The 22,550-nt window shown below is 36.3% G+C and overlaps 2 protein-coding genes, 1 long non-coding RNA gene and 2 pseudogenes across 5 annotated transcripts; 4 read left to right on the top strand and 1 right to left on the bottom strand.

Annotated features, from left to right (window-relative positions):
• The first annotated feature begins 442 nt into the window (after nt 1–442).
• On the top strand, nt 443–4,738 carry LOC127792616 (organelle RRM domain-containing protein 2, mitochondrial-like). The gene is made up of 4 exons (XM_052323198.1): nt 443–695; nt 3,811–3,879; nt 3,982–4,088; nt 4,456–4,738. The coding sequence occupies exons 1-4, from the start codon at nt 518–520 to the stop codon at nt 4,555–4,557; spliced, it is 456 nt and encodes a 151-aa protein (XP_052179158.1). The 5' UTR covers nt 443–517; the 3' UTR covers nt 4,558–4,738.
• A 4,382-nt stretch (nt 4,739–9,120) lies between these two features.
• Nucleotides 9,121–11,313, bottom strand: LOC127792490 (uncharacterized). 3 transcript variants are annotated; one of them, XR_008021142.1, is made up of 4 exons: nt 10,902–11,313; nt 10,024–10,814; nt 9,675–9,899; nt 9,121–9,511 (listed from the first exon to the last, which is right to left on the bottom strand). It is a non-coding gene; the product is annotated as an uncharacterized LOC127792490 (long non-coding RNA). The 3 variants fall into 3 exon arrangements; XR_008021143.1 differs by having other exon boundaries at nt 9,121–9,890; XR_008021141.1 differs by having other exon boundaries at nt 9,121–9,899.
• Nucleotides 11,314–14,082: 2,769 nt separating this feature from the next.
• On the top strand, nt 14,083–17,355 carry LOC127792272 (DExH-box ATP-dependent RNA helicase DExH6-like; annotated as a pseudogene).
• LOC127792492 (DExH-box ATP-dependent RNA helicase DExH6-like) lies at nt 16,417–19,901 on the top strand (annotated as a pseudogene).
• On the top strand, nt 19,897–21,492 carry LOC127792273 (DExH-box ATP-dependent RNA helicase DExH6-like; the record flags this gene model as incomplete). The annotated part of the gene is given in 3 exon segments (XM_052322725.1): nt 19,897–20,828; nt 20,830–20,847; nt 20,849–21,492. Coding segments are annotated over 3 exon segments (1,500 nt in total), but the record flags the coding sequence as incomplete, so codon positions are not given.
• Between the last annotated feature and the right edge of the window lie 1,058 nt (nt 21,493–22,550).

Consider the following 22,550-nt stretch of genomic DNA (forward strand, 5'->3'; position numbering starts at 1 on the left):
CTCGCCTAGCTACCATCGCCTCACCTCTCCGATCGCTACTGAGGCGATGTAACGGCGATCGACGAGACGATGGCAGCGAGACGAAAAGGCAAAAGCAATGACAGTCAATGGTTGCATCAGCGACCATGGAGAATAGAGAGAATAGTGGGCAAGCATTGGCAACTTTTGAAAATTTATAAGTCAGTGGTTACATCAACGACCATGGAAAGAAGAGAGAACAATGGGCAAATAATGATAACTTTTGAAAATTTTCGAGTGAGGCATGGGTATTTTGATATTTTTAATACCCCAGGATGAGTCCTTGGGGCAAAATATATTTACTCACTTATTTATGTATGCAACTTTTTATCATTTACCGGTTTTGCCGTTCACCGCACATAGGCTTAATCAATCGACTCTCAAGTCTTCAACGCCTCCGACTATAAATACCGCGAATCCTACGCTCCGCCCTCCTCTAGCTGCAAAGAGGAGCGCAAGGTTTTTGGGAACTTGGGAAGAGCTTGCTAAAACCCTAGCTATGGCCATGGCGATGAGGGCGGCGGCGGCGGCGGCGGCATCGGCTTCGGCTGCACCGCGGGGGCTGAGAGGGCTATTCTCGACTTTAAGTTCGACTTCGCTGTTCAATCTGCCGTCACCAACCAATCAAACAGAGAGGCCTCCTCCGCCTGAACCCTCCACCAATCTCTTTGTCTCTGGTACCTATCTCTTCTCCGGCCTGCTCTTTAATTTTTCCAATTTCCTTTTCGCTTGGTTCCGTTGCACGCTATTCTTGTGCTTATATATTGTTCTTTTGCTGATTAGCTGTATGTTCCAATCCCTCTCTGATGAATATGCCTCGTATCCTTATTCTTTTTGGCTTGAATTGTTGTGTTCTCTTAATAGCTCGCTATTATAGTCGGTATCTGGCTGATGAGTTTATATATCAGTCGCCTTTAAATATGTTCAAGGCTAAGGGATCTGGTGGGTTCTTAGCAAGCACCATAATCCTAATGTTTTCTTAGCTGGCTGATATATCATAACCATGGAAGAACTAATCTCACGAGGCTGGATTTTTAGTGTAGCAGTGTGTAGGTGACACTCAACTGTAATAGCCCTAATCTCCCTTTGATTTTCATTCACCAAATTTGGCTGTGTCTTTGAGTGGTAGGTTGACTATTATCCAAGTTCAAAATGACCATCATCTCCTCCAAATCTTATTTCTCCATTCTAAGGAGAGAAAGGCACTTCCTATTTCATTTTTTTTTTTTTTTTTGGCTGGGTAAGGCCACATATTTTGTTTTATTTTCGTGGCTAACTCCAGCATTGGCACTGCAGTATCACCACTTGGATCACCTACATGGTTCCAAAAGCAACACACTACTCACTCTTGGGAATCCAACTATTATTGTTAGAAACTACGAGATGCAGGATGATTGGAAGAAATCTGAATTTTTGTTGGTTCAGACAAGACCTTTTCCTCAATAATATTTCATCCATTGCCCTTCTAATATAGGGAGTTTTAACCATAGCGTGTCTGGATCGTCAGCCTAAAAAATGGAGTCGAGGCTGATGAGGTTAATCCTTTCTTTATTTCCTTGGCATTTTTTCTTGTAATATTCCTTATCTTTGACCTCCTATTGTACTAGTAATAATAATAAACTAGCATTTGCAATTTGAATTAGTTATCTCTATTCTTGGTCTTTGTGTAGATCATTGAAATTGCTCTACTTGCGTTCATGACTTAAGTCAAGATTGTTTGGTTGACAACTTATAAAGCCATACGATGAAATTCAATTGCTTACTCATCATAATTCAATCACCAAGAAGTTGTGTTTTCAGTACAAATAAATCAGATTCAATCTTTGCAATCATGAAATATCTGTTAAGTATAATTTCTGTTACTTGTGTTAGTTTACTTCCTTATCCTCTGAGCCAACAATCTTTTGAAGAGATTCCATCTTATCATTGGACGCTGTTCAACTAGAAGAAAGTTTTGAACTTTTTTTTTTTTTGTACAGTAGTTGTTTGTACCCCAATGAAGTGAATGTGTAATAAATGCAAATAATTTTGCTTGATTGGTTGCTTGTCTATGTCAGGCTCCAACCTTTCTAGGATTGATGATTGACCTAGTTTCTCTTTTAACTGTATCACTATCATTCTTCTCAATTGTGTCATGTGAATATCAGGCTTGTGGTTTCAAATGCAATAATCTAACCATCCAAAAGAAAACAAAATTTAGTCATTGAACAATTATTAGTTAAAAGGTCTAAAAATATTAGAAATTGTAGTACATACTTTGATAAAAAATTGAAATTTCCAGTGTGATTGATATGCTATTCAATATTTTGGCATGCAAGTCTAAACAACCTTCATATTATGCATGCAACATAATCAATCAAAATAACGTACACAAGGATTTACATGGTACCCTAAGAAACATACACTAGGTAGAGTATGCCAGTTGGTAGAACCCTCAACACAAGGTAGAAATCTCATTGCTTGCTCAATACATGTGGTTTATTGTTTGTTATGCTTGTTGAATGTTGTCAATGCTTTTCTAGATAAGAAGAACGTAGATCCATTTTTTCTCTTTCATTCCAAGTAAAAATATCATGGAATAAGGTTTGATCCTATTCACTCTTCTCTCTTGATAGCTCTCATACGAGTATGAGTGCTATCCTTGAAAAATTATAGCACTAATAACCTTAAAATTTTGTTTTCATTAGTCTTCAACAGTTTGGAGGCACTTTTGTATTCCAAGACATCTTTCCATGGTCAATTTGAGTTTTAGATCAAATCTACTGTTTGGCTTTTGAATGGGTTGATAAGCCATTCAAACACTTAGCAAAAATCAACTATTAGAATATAGGGATCTCAAGAGTATCCGACTGCTCTGAGGGGTGGGTTGGGACATCTCTGGGTATTTGAATGCTAATCACTTGGATGCATGCTAAAGAGGGTTTGAACGCCCTACAACTTGATCAAGTTTTTGGAAAAGGTTGAATGCTATCATCTGAATTCCCTAAGGGTTTAAATGCCCTGAAACTTGATTCAATTTCCAAGAATGCTCGTGTACATTCTTCCGCATTCATCATGCAATCCCTGTCATCAACATACTTTGGACTGATTATGTATTATATATTTTCAAATAAGGTTCACATACTTTGGAAATTTAGACCCACAGTCACAAATAATTGTGGCAATCTCAGCCTATTAATTTACTTTGGAAGGACCCCAAATTTCATTCATACAATTGATGTGATTTTAGGGGTGGCTCACGCCATTCTCTCACCTGAGGATGCTCGCCTTGCCACATATTTACCATTAATTTTTTTGTCTGTTCCTTGTACGTCCTTGTGAAGGGAACCATCCAAGATTTGTTGAAGGGAATTGGTGCTAGGTATCACATGTGCACATGTACACGCATATGGACACATTTAAATGATGAATGAACATGCAATACTCTTAAGAAATGTATATTTGGTTTTCTGTTCGAAGTGCTAGCAGGATCTAGACTTGGATATGAACTTGATCTTTCGCATAACGTCCACAATGGCTTCTCTCTCTCATATCCCATCCTTATCCTTAACGGAGTTTTTACTATACACCAAGATGCTCTTTAGAGTTCAGATTGTAATTTGTTTTTTCTTCTTTTTTCCCCAATTTTGTGATTCCAGGATTTTGTGCTCATATCTTGGTTTGTTTTATCCACAGGAATATGTTATCATTAATTCTGGTGTGGTATCTCATGCTAGACTTGATATATTATTGGTGACTGGCCTTATCTTATTACTGCACCGTCACTAGGTTGAGATTTTGATGTATTTTCAGGGCTTAGCAAACGCACTACTACAGAAGGACTTAGAGAAGCATTTTCAAAGTTTGGTCAAGTGATCCATGGTCTGTTGTGCTCTCCATTTTCCCGTAACTTTTACTTCATGATTTGGTTGAAGCTGCTACACTGAAATATATGATCAAATGATGTTGTTTTGCTGTCTGCAGCAAGAGTGGTGACTGATCGGATGTCTGGATACTCCAAGGGGTTCGGTTTTGTAAGATATGTCACTGTTGAAGAGGCTGCTGAAGGCATAAAGGGCATGGATGGCAAGGTGAGGACGCAACATTACACCATAAATAAATGCTTTAAACATGCACATATCACAACCACCTTGCTTGTTTCCTACTTAAAATATTCTTTTTTTTTACCACCACTTTTCCTCTTATGCCGCCACCTCACACTGTCACACCGAAGTTTTAATGATTTTGATTATAATCTCAGCATAAGAGAATGATAAAAAAAGAGAGTTTTAAAGGGGGTGCGAGTGAGTGCGACAAGACTTATTCATTCTTCTTCATAATACTTGTGTTAGAATGGGGCAGGCATTGTGCCAACAGATAATTGTCGGGTCGGGTTGGGATATTATGATGATAAATGATGGTTTCTTCTTTTGCCTTTTTGTTTTGTCTGTGTTGTAGTTCTTGGATGGATGGGTTATATTCGCAGAATATGCAAGACCAAGGCCTGAAGCTCCTCCTCCACCTCACAACTTTAATGGACCATATGGTCAACAACAATAGATGATGATTATTTATTATTATTAGAAGAATCATCCTCACTAGTCACCAGTCATTTTCATTTCAAGAATACTACCGTATTCGCTTGATTGCTGCTCTTCCATTATTGTGCAGTAGTTGAACTGCCACTCCCAGTACTATGTCATGACTTACTACAAAAGCAATGCTCATTTGTTGTTTAATATCTCTTCTATTCTAATCATTTTCATCTCCATTTTCTCCAACCCTTTGAATGTTTTCCATTACTTTTTTTTTTTTATGTTGTGCTCCCTTGGAAATGTATGTTTCTGCTTTCAGGCTTCCTTTGTTTCGAAGTTTTACTCAACACTTTTTCAGTGTAAAAACATTTTTATATGGGAAAATAATTAATAGAATTAATTAATTATATTTTAAAGATTTTTTTAATTAATTTATATTTTATCTCTGTACTTTTATATTTTTTTTCGTGTTATCTTCTGAAATTTTCGTTATTCTAATTACATTCTTACACTTGTGGCAACTCAAATTTTATTTTTTTTTCATGATAATTTAAATTTTTTATTATTTTAATTATATTTTTATATTTATTTTTTTAAATTAATTTAATTTTTATATGATTAAAATAAATAAAGTAAGATGATAAAGTACAAGTCATTTGATATGTTAAAATATAAAGATTAAATTTAATAAAAAATATAAATTTATGAGTATAATTAAAATAATAAAAAATTTAAATTGTTACATAACAAAAATCGAAGTGTAAGAGGTTGAAGGGTATAATTAAAATATTAAAAAATTTAAATAGTTACAAGAAAAATGTGAAAATATTGAGAGAAAAATATAGATTTGGCTAATATTTTTTCATGCAATGCAAATAAAATATTTTAGAACTAAATAAATAGAGAATTGAAGGTGGATTTGGAAGTCAACATCAGTTATATTACCGGGACTGTGGAACACTGAAGGAACGAATGAAGTCGAGCACAGCGGATAGCTGCTCCCCGGGAGCCGTGGTGTCGAGCACGAGCTTCGGAACGTCTCCGGCGTCGTAATCGTAACAGCCGTCGTACCGTTCCAGCAGCCTCTGTAGATCCTGCCACGTGGACGGCTTATGCCAGCTGGCGTCGCTGGCCGCGCCCCTCTGCTCCAGCCGAAGGCGCCACTCCGCTTGGTCGCTGGGCCTGCACTCCACGACGAGAAGCCGAGCCCCGGACTCGGACGCCAGGTCCCTGAGGCGGTCGAGGTGGGCGCGGCGGGAGAGGGGCGAGTCGAGGACGAGGCTGAGGCCGAGGCGGAGCTGGGTGGCGGCGACCCGCCAGATGACGTCGTAGGAGAGGTCGTTGAGGAGGTCGGGCGGGAGGTGGGGGCGGAGGGAGAAGGTGGAATCGCGGACGTCGTCTTTGTCGAGGAGGGGGCAGCGGAGAGCATCGGCTAAGGCGCGGGCGACGGTGGATTTTCCGGTGGCTGGGTGGCCTTTCATTGCCACGATGAGTGGTGGGACTTTGGCGGCTTCTTCGTCGGCTGCCATACAAGTTGTTTGTTGTTGAGAAGCAGACGACGACGATGATGATGATGAAGTGCAAGACTATAACCAAATCCAATAGGATAAGATTAAGGGTAACTTAAAGTCTGTTCTTTTCATAGTTTAGATATTGTATTTTAAAATGTTCTTATTAAGCAAAATTAAATTAATTAAATTTAAGCATAACCAAAATAAAACAAAAAATAAAAAAAAAATTATTGACAGTTGGAACTTAACTTAATAGTTAGGTGATAGGTTTCACTGGTCGCCATTCCAAGCCAGTGGGTTTCTTGGAACTTATTAGCAAAGAATTATATTAGATGTATATCATTTTTGTATATTTTAGACTACATAAAGGGATATTATGACCAAAACACTTTTTGTCTCTATACATTTTAGGCGTTTTTATGTGTTTTATGAGGATATTTTTATTATTGATACACCTTTGTATAGTTTAAGGTATACATAAAAGTGTACCAATAACATTATTTATTAGTAAAGGGCTCCAAAAATCAAAAATCAATAATCGAAGAAGTCTATTGTTGGTGAGTTCATCGACGGTTGAAATTAAGAGAGAGAGAGAGATAAGTCACTTAAAAATGGGAGGAAGAAAACAAAAAAAGAAACATCATCATCTAATCTCAAATTGGAGGTGGGAAAGGCAGCATTCCCTTTTGAGAAAGACCATCTTCAATGTATAACACCAAACTTGATACTATTTTGGTGTCAAAAAGAAATCTCCACTATTTTGGTGCTCAACACCAAATTGGTGCAAAAATTATCTTCAAAAAATATTCTATAAATAATTGTTTAACCAATATTAATTAAATTTTTCAATATAAAATATTATTATTAAAAATAATTAATCACATTTTATAAAAAAAATTAATAATTACTCATAATTTTTTTACAAAATATGTTATTCTAATTAATTTTTCAGCTACTTTTTTAATTAATTTTTTTACCTAATTTTTATCAAAATAATTGTTTATCCACCTAATTATTTATCCATCTCATTTTTTTAACTAATATTTTTAATCAAACTAACTATTTATCTCATAATTTTTTTTCACTTAATATTCTAACTAATTTTTAAACGGTAGTTTAGAATTAAGTATATCATGTATTTTATTTTTAAGCTACGTTTTTTTTAAAAACAATTTCCTATTTTGTCATGTATTTTTAATGTAAGTTAGTGAGAATATTATTACTTTTTATTATATTATTAAATTTTTACATTAAGAATATTATCTTTCTATCAAGTAATTATTGAAATAATAATTTTTAATATACATAAATAAAGTTAGTTCATTTTATATTAATATAATATTTATAATATATATTAAAATTTTAAAAATATATTAAAATATATTCAATATTATATTCATTTTATATATCTCAATAAAATATTTTCAACAATATATATTCTTTATAATAATTTAATTTGTATTTATAATTATTAATCAAAATATATAAATATAATAAAAGTAATAAATGGAAGAATTTGTTTTGGAGTTATATTAAGAGGGGAAAATTTGAAAATAAAAAAAATAAATTTGATAGTGAATAGTATAACACCAAATTTGGTGCTTGAAATTTGTGCCCAGCACCAATATGATGTATTCATTAAAGTTTGTTTTGACACTAAATAGGTGTTCGACACCATTTTGGTGTATTCATTAGAGATGCTCTAAATTACACTTCATAATATTATATTTTTAGAATTAACACGTATTTTTTCTCAAATTTTATGCTTAAATCGCATTTTGAATCAATTCATTGATTAAATAGATTCCAAAATGGGTTGGAATGAAAATGTTTGAATCAAATTTAGAAATAAGTTCATTCCTTTTGAAAGATTGGGAAAAATAAGGAAAATTAGACCAATTAAGTTATGAAATTTTTATTAGAAATCCCATCGATCCTTAAAAGAAAGAGAGATAAAGTCGTGATTAATAAAGTTTTAAGGGAACCATCAATTTCGATGGAGTTCCTAAAAATAAAGAAGTTTAAAAATTTCATTGTAACCAATAGAGTTTTTAGTAAAATCTACCTGATTAAGAAATTGTTAGAAAACAAAAGAGAGAGAGAAAAATATACCACTAAAATCGACAATCCATCATCGTCTCCCACCACTTATGAAACCCCCAAATTGCCATTGATCGAAATAGACTTTCTCAACCACCAACAAAGACATGCCAAAGAAAGAGATAGGTACAAAGAAGAAATTGGGTGATAAAGTAAAGGAATAAGAAAAACATATAGGGCGACATAGATGCAAATGAGAGAGTAAGAAGAAGAAACAATGACGATGACATATATATATATATATATATGGGGAGAGAGAGAAAGAGAGAGATGATTGATTTTAAGCGAATGGAAAAATGAATAGCAGTGTGTGCACTATGTTTTAAATAAAAAGTTGGTCAATACAATTTTGCAAAACTTCGGGGGAGGTGTTTGAAATTTACCCATTTATTTTAATTTGATTTAGTTAAGGTTTAATAACATTAATTAACATCATTATTAACCAAAAAGGTGTCAAAGCAAAAATTACAAACCAGAAATCATTTCTAAACCATAAGGATTTTCTTGAAAATGGCCTAAACCGCAAGGGGTTTAAGTGCAATTTACCCAATAAAAAACCAAAAGAATAAGCAAATCAAGAAAATATATTCTGGGTAATTTTCAACACAAACTGATTCGATACTTGTTTTAAATCAATAGTTTAAAAATATATATCAATGACAAAATTTAGAAAATTTATTACATCAAAATAATTTTCAACATGCATTGGATTGATGACTTAGTACTAACCCCTTGGGTATAATCCTCCTCTAAGCTTGTAGTTATGAGCCCCTTAAGTTTTATCCAAACCCCTTTTGATTTTGAATTTAATTTCCCCTTTTATTTCTAATTCCCCAATTAATCATTATCCTTATCAAATCCTAACCAGCTAATAGATAAGGTTTCCTTCTTATTTATTCCTCTAAATTTACGCTACCATTCCTAATCCCTTTTCAACCAAACTTAAGAATCATATTTGGTATTCAAAGCAACAAGAATGTGACACGAGAAGGCCAAGTAATGATCTGAGTAGTATCAAAATGGTCTTCGAGCAAGGCAGCATACTGCTAAAACAATTCGTTTATGTTTTATCAAGATTTTGAGAGACAGGCAATTAACCCAAATGGCTGACATTTTGTTTCAGCACTAGTGACAGCAATTTTCAATTGTTTCTGCATATGCATCTACATATACATACACACACACAAACATACATGTAGCTAATTTTTGGAGGGAAAAAGAAACATACCCACAGATTGTTCTTAAGTAAGCACTCTTGATCTTGACATATTTTTGCAGCTTTTGATTTGATCTTGACATATTCTTGGCACCCTTTCTCCTTCTTCTTCAAGGTCAAGGTCGTTTCTTTTTCCTCGCATGTGTTTCTTGCTTCATAACATTCCATTCTTCTGATCAATCTCCCCACCATCATATACATATACATATACTAGTGACAGCAATTTTCAATTGTTTCTACATACACACACACACACACACAAACATACATGTAGCTAATTTTTGGAAAAGAAAAGAAGGGGAAAAAGAAACATACCCACAGATTGTTCTTGAGTAAGCACTCTTGATCTTGACATATTTTTGCAGCTTTTGATTTGATCTTGACATATTCTTGGCAGTTGGCACCCTTCTCCTTCTTCAAGGTCAAGGAAGTTTCTTTTCCCTCGCATGTGTTTCTTGCTTCATAACATTCTTCTGATCAATCTCCCCACCATCAGATACAACCCACAAACAAGAACAAAATGAAGGATACCTGGATCATCTTGAATGAAACAATGCATTCCAGACAGGAACAATGTAAATGGTAAGTACAGGGAGAACATACAACAAAAGACCAGACTCTAGTGTATCTGTATTGACAAGTAACAGTCATTGACATTTCTCACCTCTTTTTGAAAAAGGTACAGCAAAATGTCCCGAGTGCCCCCGCCTGCAAAGTTCATCACCCCTTCAACTACCATCCCCAAGAGCAGATCCACGACCCTCTAAATACTCAAAAAGATTTTTAGTTTCTCAATTCATTAGACAGGTAATAGACACCCAGAAGACGAATAAAACTTGTGCAAGCTTTCCCATTTAAATCATATATATCAATGACCTCCAGTACCCCTGTACAACGGTAAAAGCAGGGTTATAGGCATACCCAAACTGCAAACAGTTTCAAAGAACTACCATATATTGCAACACCAAAGTCATGAAGCATTGCCATTTCTATACAGCTCTAAAAATTAAGAAGCCGCACTATCATCATGTCCCCTTTGCTTTGGGAATCAAGCACTATATCTCAACTACTCAGAAGTAACATTCATTCTCTATCTCTCGCCAAATTGGCCTAACTAAATCCCCTAATTATCAAGATCAATTACTGCGCTGCAGCTTATAAGAATTGCCCTTTGGAGCAATTGGTCCCCGTGCAGCCGGACCAAATTCAGGCCTCTGCTGTGGGATTTTGTACCTTGAACCAAAAGGAGAAAGGCTGTGACTAGTTTGTCCACTACAGTCACTGTTCTGTTCTGATAATATGAAGGATACTTCTGGTGCACACCACCGGACAAAAGTGATCTAAGAAAACGTTTCCTCCCTCCAGGTGCGGAATGGACAAAAGTGATCTATTCCGCTGTGACTAGTTTTCTTGCAGCAGCAGTAGGGACAGAAATTTTCTATGTCCAGAAATTCTCTGCACGTAGATGTACATGCAAATATATACATAAACATACACATTACTGATTTTTGGAAACGGAAAGAAAAAGGAAAAAAAAAATACCCATGGATTGTTCTTGAGTAGGCACTCTTGATTTTGAAATATTTAAGCTTTCATTTTTGCAGCTGATGTAAGACTCAACCGTGTGATTTGGAATCTGTTCCACTACATTTGATCTCAACTTACTTTTGGCACAGTTTCTCCTCCTCCTAGGAAGTTTCTTTTTCCTCGCATGTGCTTCTTTTGACTCGACTCTACGAAAGGCTCGTTCAAACGCCACTGCTCTAAATTGCTTATCAAGAAACACTGGGAATCATTCATCTTCATCGAATGGAAACACAAGAAGCGGCCAAAAACTGTCCGCCAATCTTCAAGAACAGGTCGCCAAATCTCTGATTCTCCCAGAGAAATCCACCGATCCGATCCCTTCCCTTCCTCGTTCACCACTCCGTCGCAATTAGTCTTCTGGAGGAACAACGCGGCTTGCTCGCTCTTCTGGAACGATCCTAGACGACTGGCGACTGGGAGGGAGCGAGGGAAGGAGTTGGAGCCTTTTATCATCCAAACACAGCTCTGGCATGACATTCTCCGCCATGCCTTAAGCCTTTTTATTCTGTTAAATATTTATATTTAATTTAAAAATAATAACAAACAATTCTTATTATTTAATCCATAAAATGATTATTATTTTTGAAAAAATAATTAATAATTTATGAATAATAATTGTTAATTATGTGTATATTAGAACTTAGTGTGAGTCTAGCATTACATAGAGTTGGTAAATGAGTCGAACGATTCATGGGTTTGCCTCTACCCAACCCGGCCAGATAGAGTTGGCAAACAAGTCGTGCCAGGCCAATATTTTGAGGTCCTGCCTAGCCCGACTCACCAAAAATGAGGATGGTGACCAAAATAGGGATGACCTATCAAAATGGGAGTGGCTCACTAAAATGGCCCAACCCAACCCACCTTAGCCTGTTTATTAAGGGTCATAGGGTCGTGTTGGGCCCCATTTTCCATTGCCCGGCTTGCCTCCCTTGTGGGCTAAATTTAGTTTGATCCGACTCGCACATTTACCAACTCTAGCATTACAACTGCTTATTATGCACAAAAATATCTCGAGAGTTTTGTTTTAGTGTTTTTTAAAATATTTTTATTTTTAAAATGTTAAAAAATATTTTTTAATTATTTTATAATATTAAAAATCACCAATGCGTTATCGGTCCCGTTTGTTGCAACTTAATTAAAGAAATTATAATTTCTAACTTCTTAGATTATAGTTTTTAAAACTTAGAATAAGTTATTAACTTGTTTGTTACAATTTCTCAGAAGTTGTAGTTAAACAGTTATGGTGTTTGATACCATAAGCTGTAAAATAACTTATTTTTGTATAATTGTCCATAATACCCTTAATAGTTATAGAATGATAATTTAAAAATTAATTAGTATATATGTATAAGTTTCAAGTATTATAAAAAAAATTAATTAGTGTATAGAGAGAAAGAGAGATGGCGAGTGAGAAGAAGAGATTTGAAAATGGAAATAGCGGTGGAGAAGAGAAACCCTTGATTGTGTGGACAAAAAAGTAATTCTTTGTTAAAAATAGGGGCAAAATTATCAAAAAAAAATGTAACTGTTTAATCAGAAGTTGTAGAAGTTGGGGTATCCCAACTTTAAAAAAGTCAGCTTCTATCCCTTCTAAAAGTTAGTAGAAACTATAAGTTAGAATTTTAAAAGTTAAAACAGTTAGAGAAGTTAATATATAAAAGTTAAAAGCTAGAAACTAAAAGTTTAAGCTGCAACAAACAGGCTTATTGTCCATAAAAATCTCATGGAAATATAAGGATTTTTTAAATAAAAAATATAAAGATATTTTTGTAAATATAATTTTAATATATAAAATTATAAAAAATAATTATTAAATTTAAACAAAAACATAAAATCTATAAATCCATTTAAATAAATTCTAAAAAAATTATAAATGTATTTTAAATATTTTTTTAAAATTACAAAATAGGTCCAAAAAATTTATGAAATTGCAAAATGGTTTCAAAACGTTTATAAAAGGCTCCAACTCCTTCCTTCTCTCCCTCCCAGTCGCCAGTCGTCTAGGATCGTTCCAGAAGAGCGAGCAGGCCGCGCTGTTCCTTCCGAAGACGAAGTGCGACGGAGTGGTGAACGAGGGAAGGGAAGGGGTCGGTGGATTCCTCGGGGAGAATCAGAGATTTGGGGACCTGTTCTTGAAGATTGGCGGACAGGTTTGGCCGCTTCTTGTGTTCACATTCGATGAAGATCAATGATTCCCGGTGTTTCTTGATAAGCAATTTAGAGAAGTGGCGTTTGAACGAGCCTTTCGTATGAATCGAGTCAATCCAACACGATGCTCGTTGAATAAGTTGAAGTAATTGATGAAACGGCTGTTATTGAGACGATTTCAGGGTCTGCATTTGGAAACGTAGGGAAAGAGAAGGAGAAGGAGCGCGTGGGGTTTGCTAAGAAATCTGAGAGGATTGATCAGAAGAATGTTATGAAGCAAGAACCAGACGCGGGGAAAAAGAAACGACCCAGAAGAAGGGGAAAGGGTGCCAAAAACATGTCAAGATCAAATCCAGTGGAACAGATTCCAAATCACATGGTTGAATCTTGCATCGGCTCCTCTTAAAAGAAGAACAAGAGTGCTTACCCTTAAAAGACTCCTGCATTAAAGGATTCCGAGCAAACATGGGGATACAGAATTGCTCTTGATGAGACCATTGATCAAGCTTGGTCAAACGGAGAATCTTGCACCCTCCCAGATTTGGTTTATTCCAAGAAATCTCAAAAGTTTAAAATTACCAGCATTCATCAAGTGGGGGTAACACCACTACCGGTGTTACCCCACTTGATTAAGTAGTTGATTTCTGTTAATAACGGTGATAAAGTAGTTGATTTCTGTGCGCTCCTTTCTTTTGCTGCTGACTGCCGTTTAGAAGCCCGTGATGGAGCAACAGAGCCACCGTGGGCTGAAAGGGAGAATGCGGGAGAAGCTGCTGAAGTTGTTAAAAAGACGTGGAAAAAGCCCTTTCCAACACCGAGGAAGAAGAGGCATTACTTGATAAATACCTATCCACTAGCAATCCAGAACTTGTTGATATTGTCCCGAGAGAGCAATTATTGAGGAAGATTTGTATTGACACTGAGGATGGAGTTATCCTCGTTTTCTTTCCTGGGTGGAGGAAAGAGAAGAGTTATGACCCCTACAGTAATGTATCAACTCTTCAGTCTTCTTGGACTTCAAAAGCCAGTGCAAAGCAACAAGAGGGATGTGCAGGATGCTGGCAGCCTGGAATATGTTATAACCTTTATTCAAAACTTTGAGGTGCTTTGTTGCCTGACTTTGAAGTACCTGAGATCAGGAAGACCCCCATTGAGGGAAGCTGCTTGCAGGCAATCTTTTTGTTTATCTCTTTATATATCCCTCCAGCTCCTTTGCAAGTATATAGCCTTCGTTGTTGGCGTACCTGGCATGAAATCACATTGGCTTTCAAACACATTGGTCTCTTCTATTAGCCCTTTGCTGAATCATCCTTTTTCAAAGTTTCTTGAGAAGATAATACTATATTGAAGAGTAATGCTTTAGTTGCTGGATGAGATTGCCGTACTCATCCATTAATTGGCAAGATGCTGTTTCCAGCCATGTCATTGAACTCCCTTGAGCCGGACTTAACATTGGCTTGTGCATCTGAATATAGAGGCCCAGTTATGCTTCCTATGTTGCCTGATGAAGAAAAGAGAGCTGCAGCGGCTAAATCTCAGCAGGCTTCATTCTTTAGTGGGAATAGTGACCAGCTAGGTTTCGTAGCAGCATTTGAGTGGTGGAAGAAAGCCAAGGCAAGCGGCCTAGAAGCACAATTTTGTTCTCAATACTTCATATCCTCAAGCACCATGAGTATGCTGTGTCAAATGTGTAGGCAACTTCATCTTGAACTGGGGCGGCATTGTTTTATTCGAGATGATGTATCAAGTTGTAGCTTAAAGGCACATGATCCAGGTATACTTCATGCTGTCCTTGTTTGTGGTTGTATCTGATGGTGGGGAGATTCGGTCCACTTTACAAAGGCAGGCAAAGATATGTTGAAGAAACTGCTGCTTGTGAAAAAGTTTAATTGCATCCTCATTCCATCGACTTTAAATTATCAAGTAAGAAATCTAAAGATCAGCCTTTGATTTCCTAGGATGAAATAACCCTTGGAGATGGAGGTCTGTACATAAGGAATTGTAGTTTTGTTCCCCACTCCCATTATTAATGGAGGTTGGGATTTTGAAATGTGGGTAAAGGAAAGGAAAAAGGACTGTGTAGGGTTTGCTAAACATTCTGAGAGGATTGATCAGAGGAATGCTATGAAGCAAGAAACACATGCGAGGAAAAAGAAACTTCCTAGGAGGAGGAGAAACTGTGCCAAAAGTATGTCAAGATCAAATCTAGTGGAACAGATTCCAAATCACGCGGTTGAGTCTTACATCAGCTGCAAAATGACAGCTTAAATATGTCAAAATCAAGAGTGCCTACTCAAGAACAATCCATGGGTATTTTTTTTCCTTTTTCTTTCCATTTCCAAAAATTAGTAACATGTATGTTTATGTATATATTTGCATGTATATCTATGTGCAGAGAATTTCTGGACACAGAAAATTCACTACTGCTGCTGCAAGAAAATATCAGGAGAAAAAGATTAATAAGGTCTCCTTCTTTGCAATAAACCAATTGTGTTAGTTACCTGTGTCTTTAATGTTAATAAAACATAAATGAAGACTTTTGGATGCTGCCTTAATCAAAAACCATTTGACATTCAAATCATTACTTGCCTTCCCATGTCACATATGTATTAGTTTTAGTACTGGTATATGTTCAATACTGCAGGGACGTTAACAAAAAATTAGACCGTGTAATTTTATTTATTGAAAGAGTTGGAAATTTTCTTAATTGTACATGTCAATCATATTTCAATGAAAACCTTTAGAGACATGCTTCCTTCAAACCCTCAGCTACGTTTGCTTAGCTTATATCCTCTACATCTATTTCTTCCTAGGATTATTGCAAGCTCAGATGCGCCTTCTCCCTCTCCTCCCTCCACCCTGGAAAAAGGGGTAAAAAGCCCAACAGTAGCTAAAGAAACATTGGTTCTTGCTCAATTTAGATAATGATAAATTATTCTATGGCAGATACAAGTGCTACCCTTGATGCGGAATGGCTTTCACAATATTTTGGCTCCAGCCCAGTTATCAGAATCCTTGGCTTCACTTATCCTATAAAGGCAGAAACTACTGATTAGCATGGTACCAATTGTTTGCTCAGAGTAATTTATTCATGATCTTTTTGTTGCTGCTATTTCAGGTTATGACTTTCTACTTGGATGATGTTCTTAAAATTCTGGGAGGAAGATATAATCACCTTGGTTCTACTCTTAAGTACTCTTGCATTAAAGGATTCTGAGCTAACAGAAGAATACAGAATTGCCTTTGAGGAGACCATTGATCTAGCTTGGTCAAGCGATGAATCTGACACCCTCCTGGATTTGGTTTATTCCAAAGAAATCTCATAAGTTCTAAATTACCAGCATCCGACGAGTGGGTAACACCACTAATGGTGTTTGATGAAAAGGATATAGTAGGTGGTATCTGTATGCACCTTTCTTTTGGTGTTGACTGTCATTTAGAAGCCAGTGATGGAACGACAGCCCCACAGTGGGCTGAAAGGGAGAATCATGGAGAAGCTGCTGAAGTTTTTAAAAACACATGGAAGAAGCGCACATGGAAAAAGCCCCTTCCCATCACTGAGGAAGAAGAAGCATTGCTTGATAAATATCTATCAGCTAGCAAACCAGAAATTGTTGATATTGTCCTGAGAGAGCAATTATCGAGGAAGATTTGTATTGACACTGAGGATGGAGTTATCCTCATTTTACTTCCTTGGTAGGACAATATAAATAGAACAAGGGAGAGAGTACTTACTAGCTCGTATTTTAAGACTCATCTAAGATTTTGATAATATCTCTTCATTTGATGATCCTGCCTGCGGGGCAGAAGAAGGTTTTCAAATGGCCTCCTTCTGCTTGCCGTAAAATTATTCTTTAAACTAACTTTGTTGATACTGCTGTTACCATTGATTGTGCAGTTTATGTTATAGACGGTGGGCGGAGGACAAAGAAGGGTTATGACTCCTGCAGTAATGTATCAATTGTTCAGCCTTTTTGGACTTCAAAAGGAAGTGCAAAACAATGAGAGGGATGTGCAGGACGGTGGCAGCCTGGAACATGTTATCACCATTATTCGAAACTTTTGAGCTGCTTCACTGCTTGATTTTCAAGTACCTGAGAAAAGGATGATGCCCGTTGAGGGAATCTGCTTGCAGGTCATTGAGATAAACGAAGTTTGAATGAGTTGTGCTGGAGGTTGTAAATCTTTTTGTTTATCTCTAGATATATCTCTCGGGCTCCTTTTCAAGTATATAGCTGTCCTCGTTGGCTTAGCAGGCATGAAATCATGCTAATGCCTTAACATTGGCATTAGCATCTGAATACTGAGATCCATTTACTCTTGCCATGTTACCAGATGATGTATCAAGTTGTAGCTCAAATGCACGCGATCCAGGTACACTAAATTCTATCTTTGTTTGTCGGTTGTATCCGATGGTGGGGATATTGGGTTCGCCTCACAAAGGTGGGCAATGATATGTTGTAGAAACTGCTAACATCCTTATTCCATCCACTTTAAACTATCAAGTAAGAAATCCAAAGATTGGCCTTCGATTTCCTATGACAAATTACGAAATAACCCATGGAGATGGAGGTCTGTACATAAGGAATTGTAGTGTTTTTGGGCCACTCCCATCATTAATGGAGGTCTGGATTTGGAAACATAGGGAAAGGAAAGGAGGACCATGTAATGTTTGCTAAGTATTCCAAGAGGATTCATCACAAGAATTTCATGATGCAAGAAACACATGTGAGGAAAAAGAAACGACCTAGGAGGAGGAGAAAGGGTGCCAAAAATTTCAAGATCAAATCCAGTGGAACAGATTCCAAATCACACGATTGAATATGACATCAGCTGCAAAAAATGAAAGCTTAAATATATCAAAATCAAGTGTGCTTACTCATGAACAATCAACGAGTATTGTTTTTTTTCCCTGTTTGTGTGTGTATATATATATTTTATATATATATATGCACAAACAAATGAAAATTGCGATCCCTACTCCTGCAACAAAATATCAGGTGAAAAAGCTTAATGGGGTTCTCCTTCTCTGCAATAAGCCATGTGTGTTACTTACCTGTCTCTTAAATCTTAAGAAAATGTAAATGAATACCTTTACCAGTATGCTGCCTTAATCAAAACCATTTTGATACTCAGATCGTTACATACCTTACCATTTCACATTTTTGTTGCTTTGAATGACAAATATATATAAGCTTTAGTACTGGTACTTGTTCAATAACGCAGGGGCATTAAAAAGAAAAAAATAGATCACAATGTTATTTAGTAAAAGAGTTTCAATTTTCTTAATTGTACACATCAATCATTAAAAAAAAAAACAATTTTTGTTTTTGTTTTCTTTTTTGCCTTGAATTTATTTTCTTCTTTATTATGTTAATCTACTTCATACCCTGCACAGACATGCTTGCTTCATATCCTCAGCTACGTTTGGTAAGCTTATACCCTCTACAGACATGTTAATCTTCCTAGGATTTTTGCAAGCTAAGATATGCCTTTTGTCTCTCCTCCCACCACCCTGGAAAAAGGGGGTAAAAAGCGCAACAGCATACTTAGTGAAATATTAGTTGTTACTCAATTTACAAATGAGTGCTACCCTTGATGCGGATTGGTTTTCACTATATTTTGGCTCCTGCCCAGTTATCAGTCCCAGGCTTCACTTATCCTATGAAGGCAGAAACTCCTGCATAGCACGGTACCAATTGTCTGCTCAGAGTAATTTTTTCATGATATTTCTACTTGGAGGACGTTCTTAAAATTCTGAGAGGAAGATATAATCACCCTGGCTCTACTCATAAAGACTCTTGCATTAAAGGATTCTGAGCTAACAGAAGAATACAGAATTGCCATTGAGGAGCGCATTGATCTAGCTTGGTTAAGTGATGAATCTGACATCCTACTGGAATTGGTTTATTCTGAAAAAATCTCAAAAAAGTTTTAAATTATCAGAATTCATCGAGCGGGGTATTAGATGGAAAGGATAAAGTAGGAGATTTCTGTATGCTCCTTTCTTTTGGTGCTGGTGACTGCCATTGAGAAGCTGCTAAAGTTATTAAAAACACATGGAAAAAGCGCTTTTCAACACTGAGGAAGAAGAGGCATTACTTGATAAATATCTATCCATTAGCAATCCAGAACTTGTTGATATTGTCCTGATAGATCAATTATTGTGGAAGATCTGTATTGACTCTGAGGATAGAGCCATCCTTGTTTTCTTTTGGACGATATGAATACAAGAAGAGAGAGAATACTTACAAGCTTGTATTTTAAGGACTCTTTTAACACTTTTAATAATGTCTCTTCATTTGATGATCCCGTCTGTGGAGGAAAAGAAGGTTTTCAAATGGCCTTCTCCTGGTTGCCGTAAAATTATTCTTTCAACTAACATTGATGAGACTGCTGTTACCATTGATTATGTAGTCTACGCTATAGACAGTGGGTGTAGGAAATAGAAAAGTTATGTCCCCTGATATAACGTATCAACTCTTCAGTCTTCTTGGACTTCAAAAGCAAATGCAAAGCAACGAGAGGGATGTGGGGGACAGTGGCAGCCTGGAATATATTGTCACCTTTATTCAGAACATCGACCTGCTTCATTGACTGATTTTCGAGTACCTGAGATCAGGAGGACGCCCATTGAGGGAATCTGCTTTCAGTTAATTGAGATAAAAAAAAAAAAGTTTGAATGAGTTGTGCTGGAGGTTATAAATCTTTTTATCTGTCTCTCGATATATCCCTCGGGCTCCTTTTTCAAGTATATTCAAGTATATAGCTTTCATTGTTGGCTTGCCAGGCATGAAATCACATTGGCTTTCAAACTCATTGGTCTCTTCTATTAGCCTTTGCTCAATCATCCTTTCTCAAAGTTCCGCCACAAGATAACACTGTGAGGGAGAAAGGTTTCCTGAGCAAAATACTGGATCCTCCCGTGTCTGAAACTGTACGTAATGCAGTTTTTGTTCTTCTAGAAATTGGCGCCTTATCGCTTGATGGCAAACTAACTGAGGTCGGAAAGAAGCTCGGTTGTCTACCAGTCCATCCATTAATCGGCAAGATGCTTTTCCTAGCCATATTATTGAACTGCCTTGACCCTGCCTTAACATTAGCTTTTGCATCTGAAAATAGAGATCCATTTACTGTTCCCATGTTACCAGATGAAAAACAGGGAGCCGCAGCAGCTAAATCTCATCTGGCTTCATTTTTAGGTGGGAATAGTGACCAGCTAGCTGTAGAACCAGCATTTGAGTGCTGGAAGAATGCCAAGGCAAGTGGCCTAGAACCACGATTTTGTTCTCAATACTTTGTATCCTCAGGCACCATGAGTATGCTGTCTCGAATGCGTAGGCAACTTAAGACTGAACTGGTGCGGCATGGTTTTATTCCGGATGATGTATCAAGTTTTAGCTCAAATGCACACGATCCAGGTATACTTCACGATGTCCTTGTTTGTGGGTTGTATCCTATGGTGGGGAGATTGTGTCCACCTCACAAAGGCGGGCAAAGATATATTGTAGAAACTGCTTCTGGTGATAAAGTTCGATTGCATCCTCATTCCATCAACTTTAAATTATCAAGTAAGAATTCCAAAGATCGGCTTTTGATTGTCTATGATGAAATAACCCCTGGAGATGGAGGTTTGTACATAAGGAATTGTAGCGTCGTTGGGCCACTCCCATTATTAATGCAGGCAAAAGAGATTGCTGTGGCTCCTGTTGGGGATGCAGATGATAAAAGTGACTGACGATTCTGATGAAGATAAAGGGCAATAAGGATATAACCGAGTGGCATGAGATATCATATGCAAAATATGGAGAGAAGATTATGTCTTCTCCTGATAATGCAGCTAAGGTTGTTGTCGACAGGTGGCTTTCCTATGAGCTTATGGCCCTTGATTTTGCTCAAATCTACTGCCTTAGAGGGAGGCTGTCTGCAGCAGTACTTTTTCACGTTCCATTTGCACTTGTGCACTGTCCTGCTGCATACCTGAAACTCTTTGTTTCCTCAAAACACATTGGTAAAATTACTGAAATCACATTGGCTTTCAAACACATTGGTTCGGAGAAAGGTTTCCTATCGTGTCTGAAACTAACTATACGTAAGGCAGTTTTTGTTCTTCAAGAGATTGGTGCCTTATCGCTTCATGGCAAACTAACTGAGGTCGGAAAGAAGCTCGGAAGTCTACCGGTCCATCCATTAATCGGCAACATTCTTTTCCTAGCCATATTAATTGGAAAGATGCTTGGACTGAGGGTGTGGCAGGTCGTAGGTTTTAGAGAGAGTGGAATGGTCCCCGCTAAGACCTTTTGAGTTTTTCACGTTAAAAAAATAACAATTAATTTTTTGAATAATTTTACTGATTAAAACTGTCTAAATTTTATCAAAAAATTAAAAATTAAAATTTAAATATTGAATTGACTCAATAAACTTTCATTTAAATTATCTTTTATATTTTTACATGTGTGTGTCACATACTACCTCCTCTAATTTTAGTTAAGCAAACTTTGAAAAATTTTATATTGAAATTTTGGTTTCTTTTCAAGCCAATCATGCGAATGATGACTTAAATTTTTAAGCAAAATACTAACAGAATTTTAGTTGCTTAAAATTTTATGTGAATGATTATTATGAGTTTTAGAATTTATGTAAATATATCTCAATTTATTAATATTTTTAGTGAATCATGCAAAAGATCTTTAATTTTTTTGGTTATGAGATTAGGAATTTTGATTTATCTAAATAAATTTAATTTATGAGGACATCTAGTGTTGGTTACCAACTTACCATATAGATAAGACTAATTTAAAAATTAATAAATTATTTGCTTTATCAAGCCCATATATATGATTTAAATTAGAAATGTATCCTTCATTAGGCCATTAAAAAGAGAGATTTTGAGAGAAATTTTTTCTAGTTCTTTGTCGGATCTCGAGAAGAAGAGATCAGAGACAAGATCAAGAAAAATAAAAAAATAGAGAAGACATAAGTGAAGAGAAAGCAAGAAGAAAAGCATTATAAGGAGGCATTTGGCCTAAGGTACCCTAAAACCAAGGGAAGAGTCCCACAAGTTTAGCTCTTCTTTTACTTTCTTGCTCAAATCTCGGTTCATCTACACCATCTTAATCCCTAATTAAGAATATGAATATGGCATTGCTTATGGGTATTCTTCAAAAAATGGTATTATGTCAATAAAACTAAACAATGCCTATATAACTATGGGCAGTCTTAGAATACTTGTAAAGTCTCAAGACTTTAAGCCTCTTAAGTCTTTGCAATGTATCTTCCAAAATGATTTCAAATATAATTGCTAACCGACCGAAGCCATTTCTAGACAGAAGTTTTATTCCTGAGAGGTCTATAACTGATTATTTGATAATGGTGCTAGACTTGGCTCATACTTTCAAGAAACAACGAAGGGGAAGGAGATCTAATGGCAGTTTATCAATTGGGATTAAACAACGC

This window comes from Diospyros lotus, chromosome 15 (assembly GCF_014633365.1).
Source record: "Diospyros lotus cultivar Yz01 chromosome 15, ASM1463336v1, whole genome shotgun sequence".
Classification (NCBI taxonomy): Eukaryota; Viridiplantae; Streptophyta; class Magnoliopsida; order Ericales; family Ebenaceae; genus Diospyros; species Diospyros lotus.

What these genes read in the sequence shown, in the direction of transcription:
- LOC127792616 (XM_052323198.1), top strand. Translation starts at nt 518, where the DNA reads ATGGCCATGGCGATGAGGGCGGCGGCGGCGGCGGCGGCATCGGCTTCG. An exon ending in GTTTGGTCAAGTGATCCATG is followed by an intron (nt 3,880 to 3,981) that starts GTCTGTTGTGCT and finishes TGCTGTCTGCAG; the next exon opens with CAAGAGTGGTGACTGATCGG. An exon ending in TAAAGGGCATGGATGGCAAG is followed by an intron (nt 4,089 to 4,455) that starts GTGAGGACGCAA and finishes TCTGTGTTGTAG; the next exon opens with TTCTTGGATGGATGGGTTAT.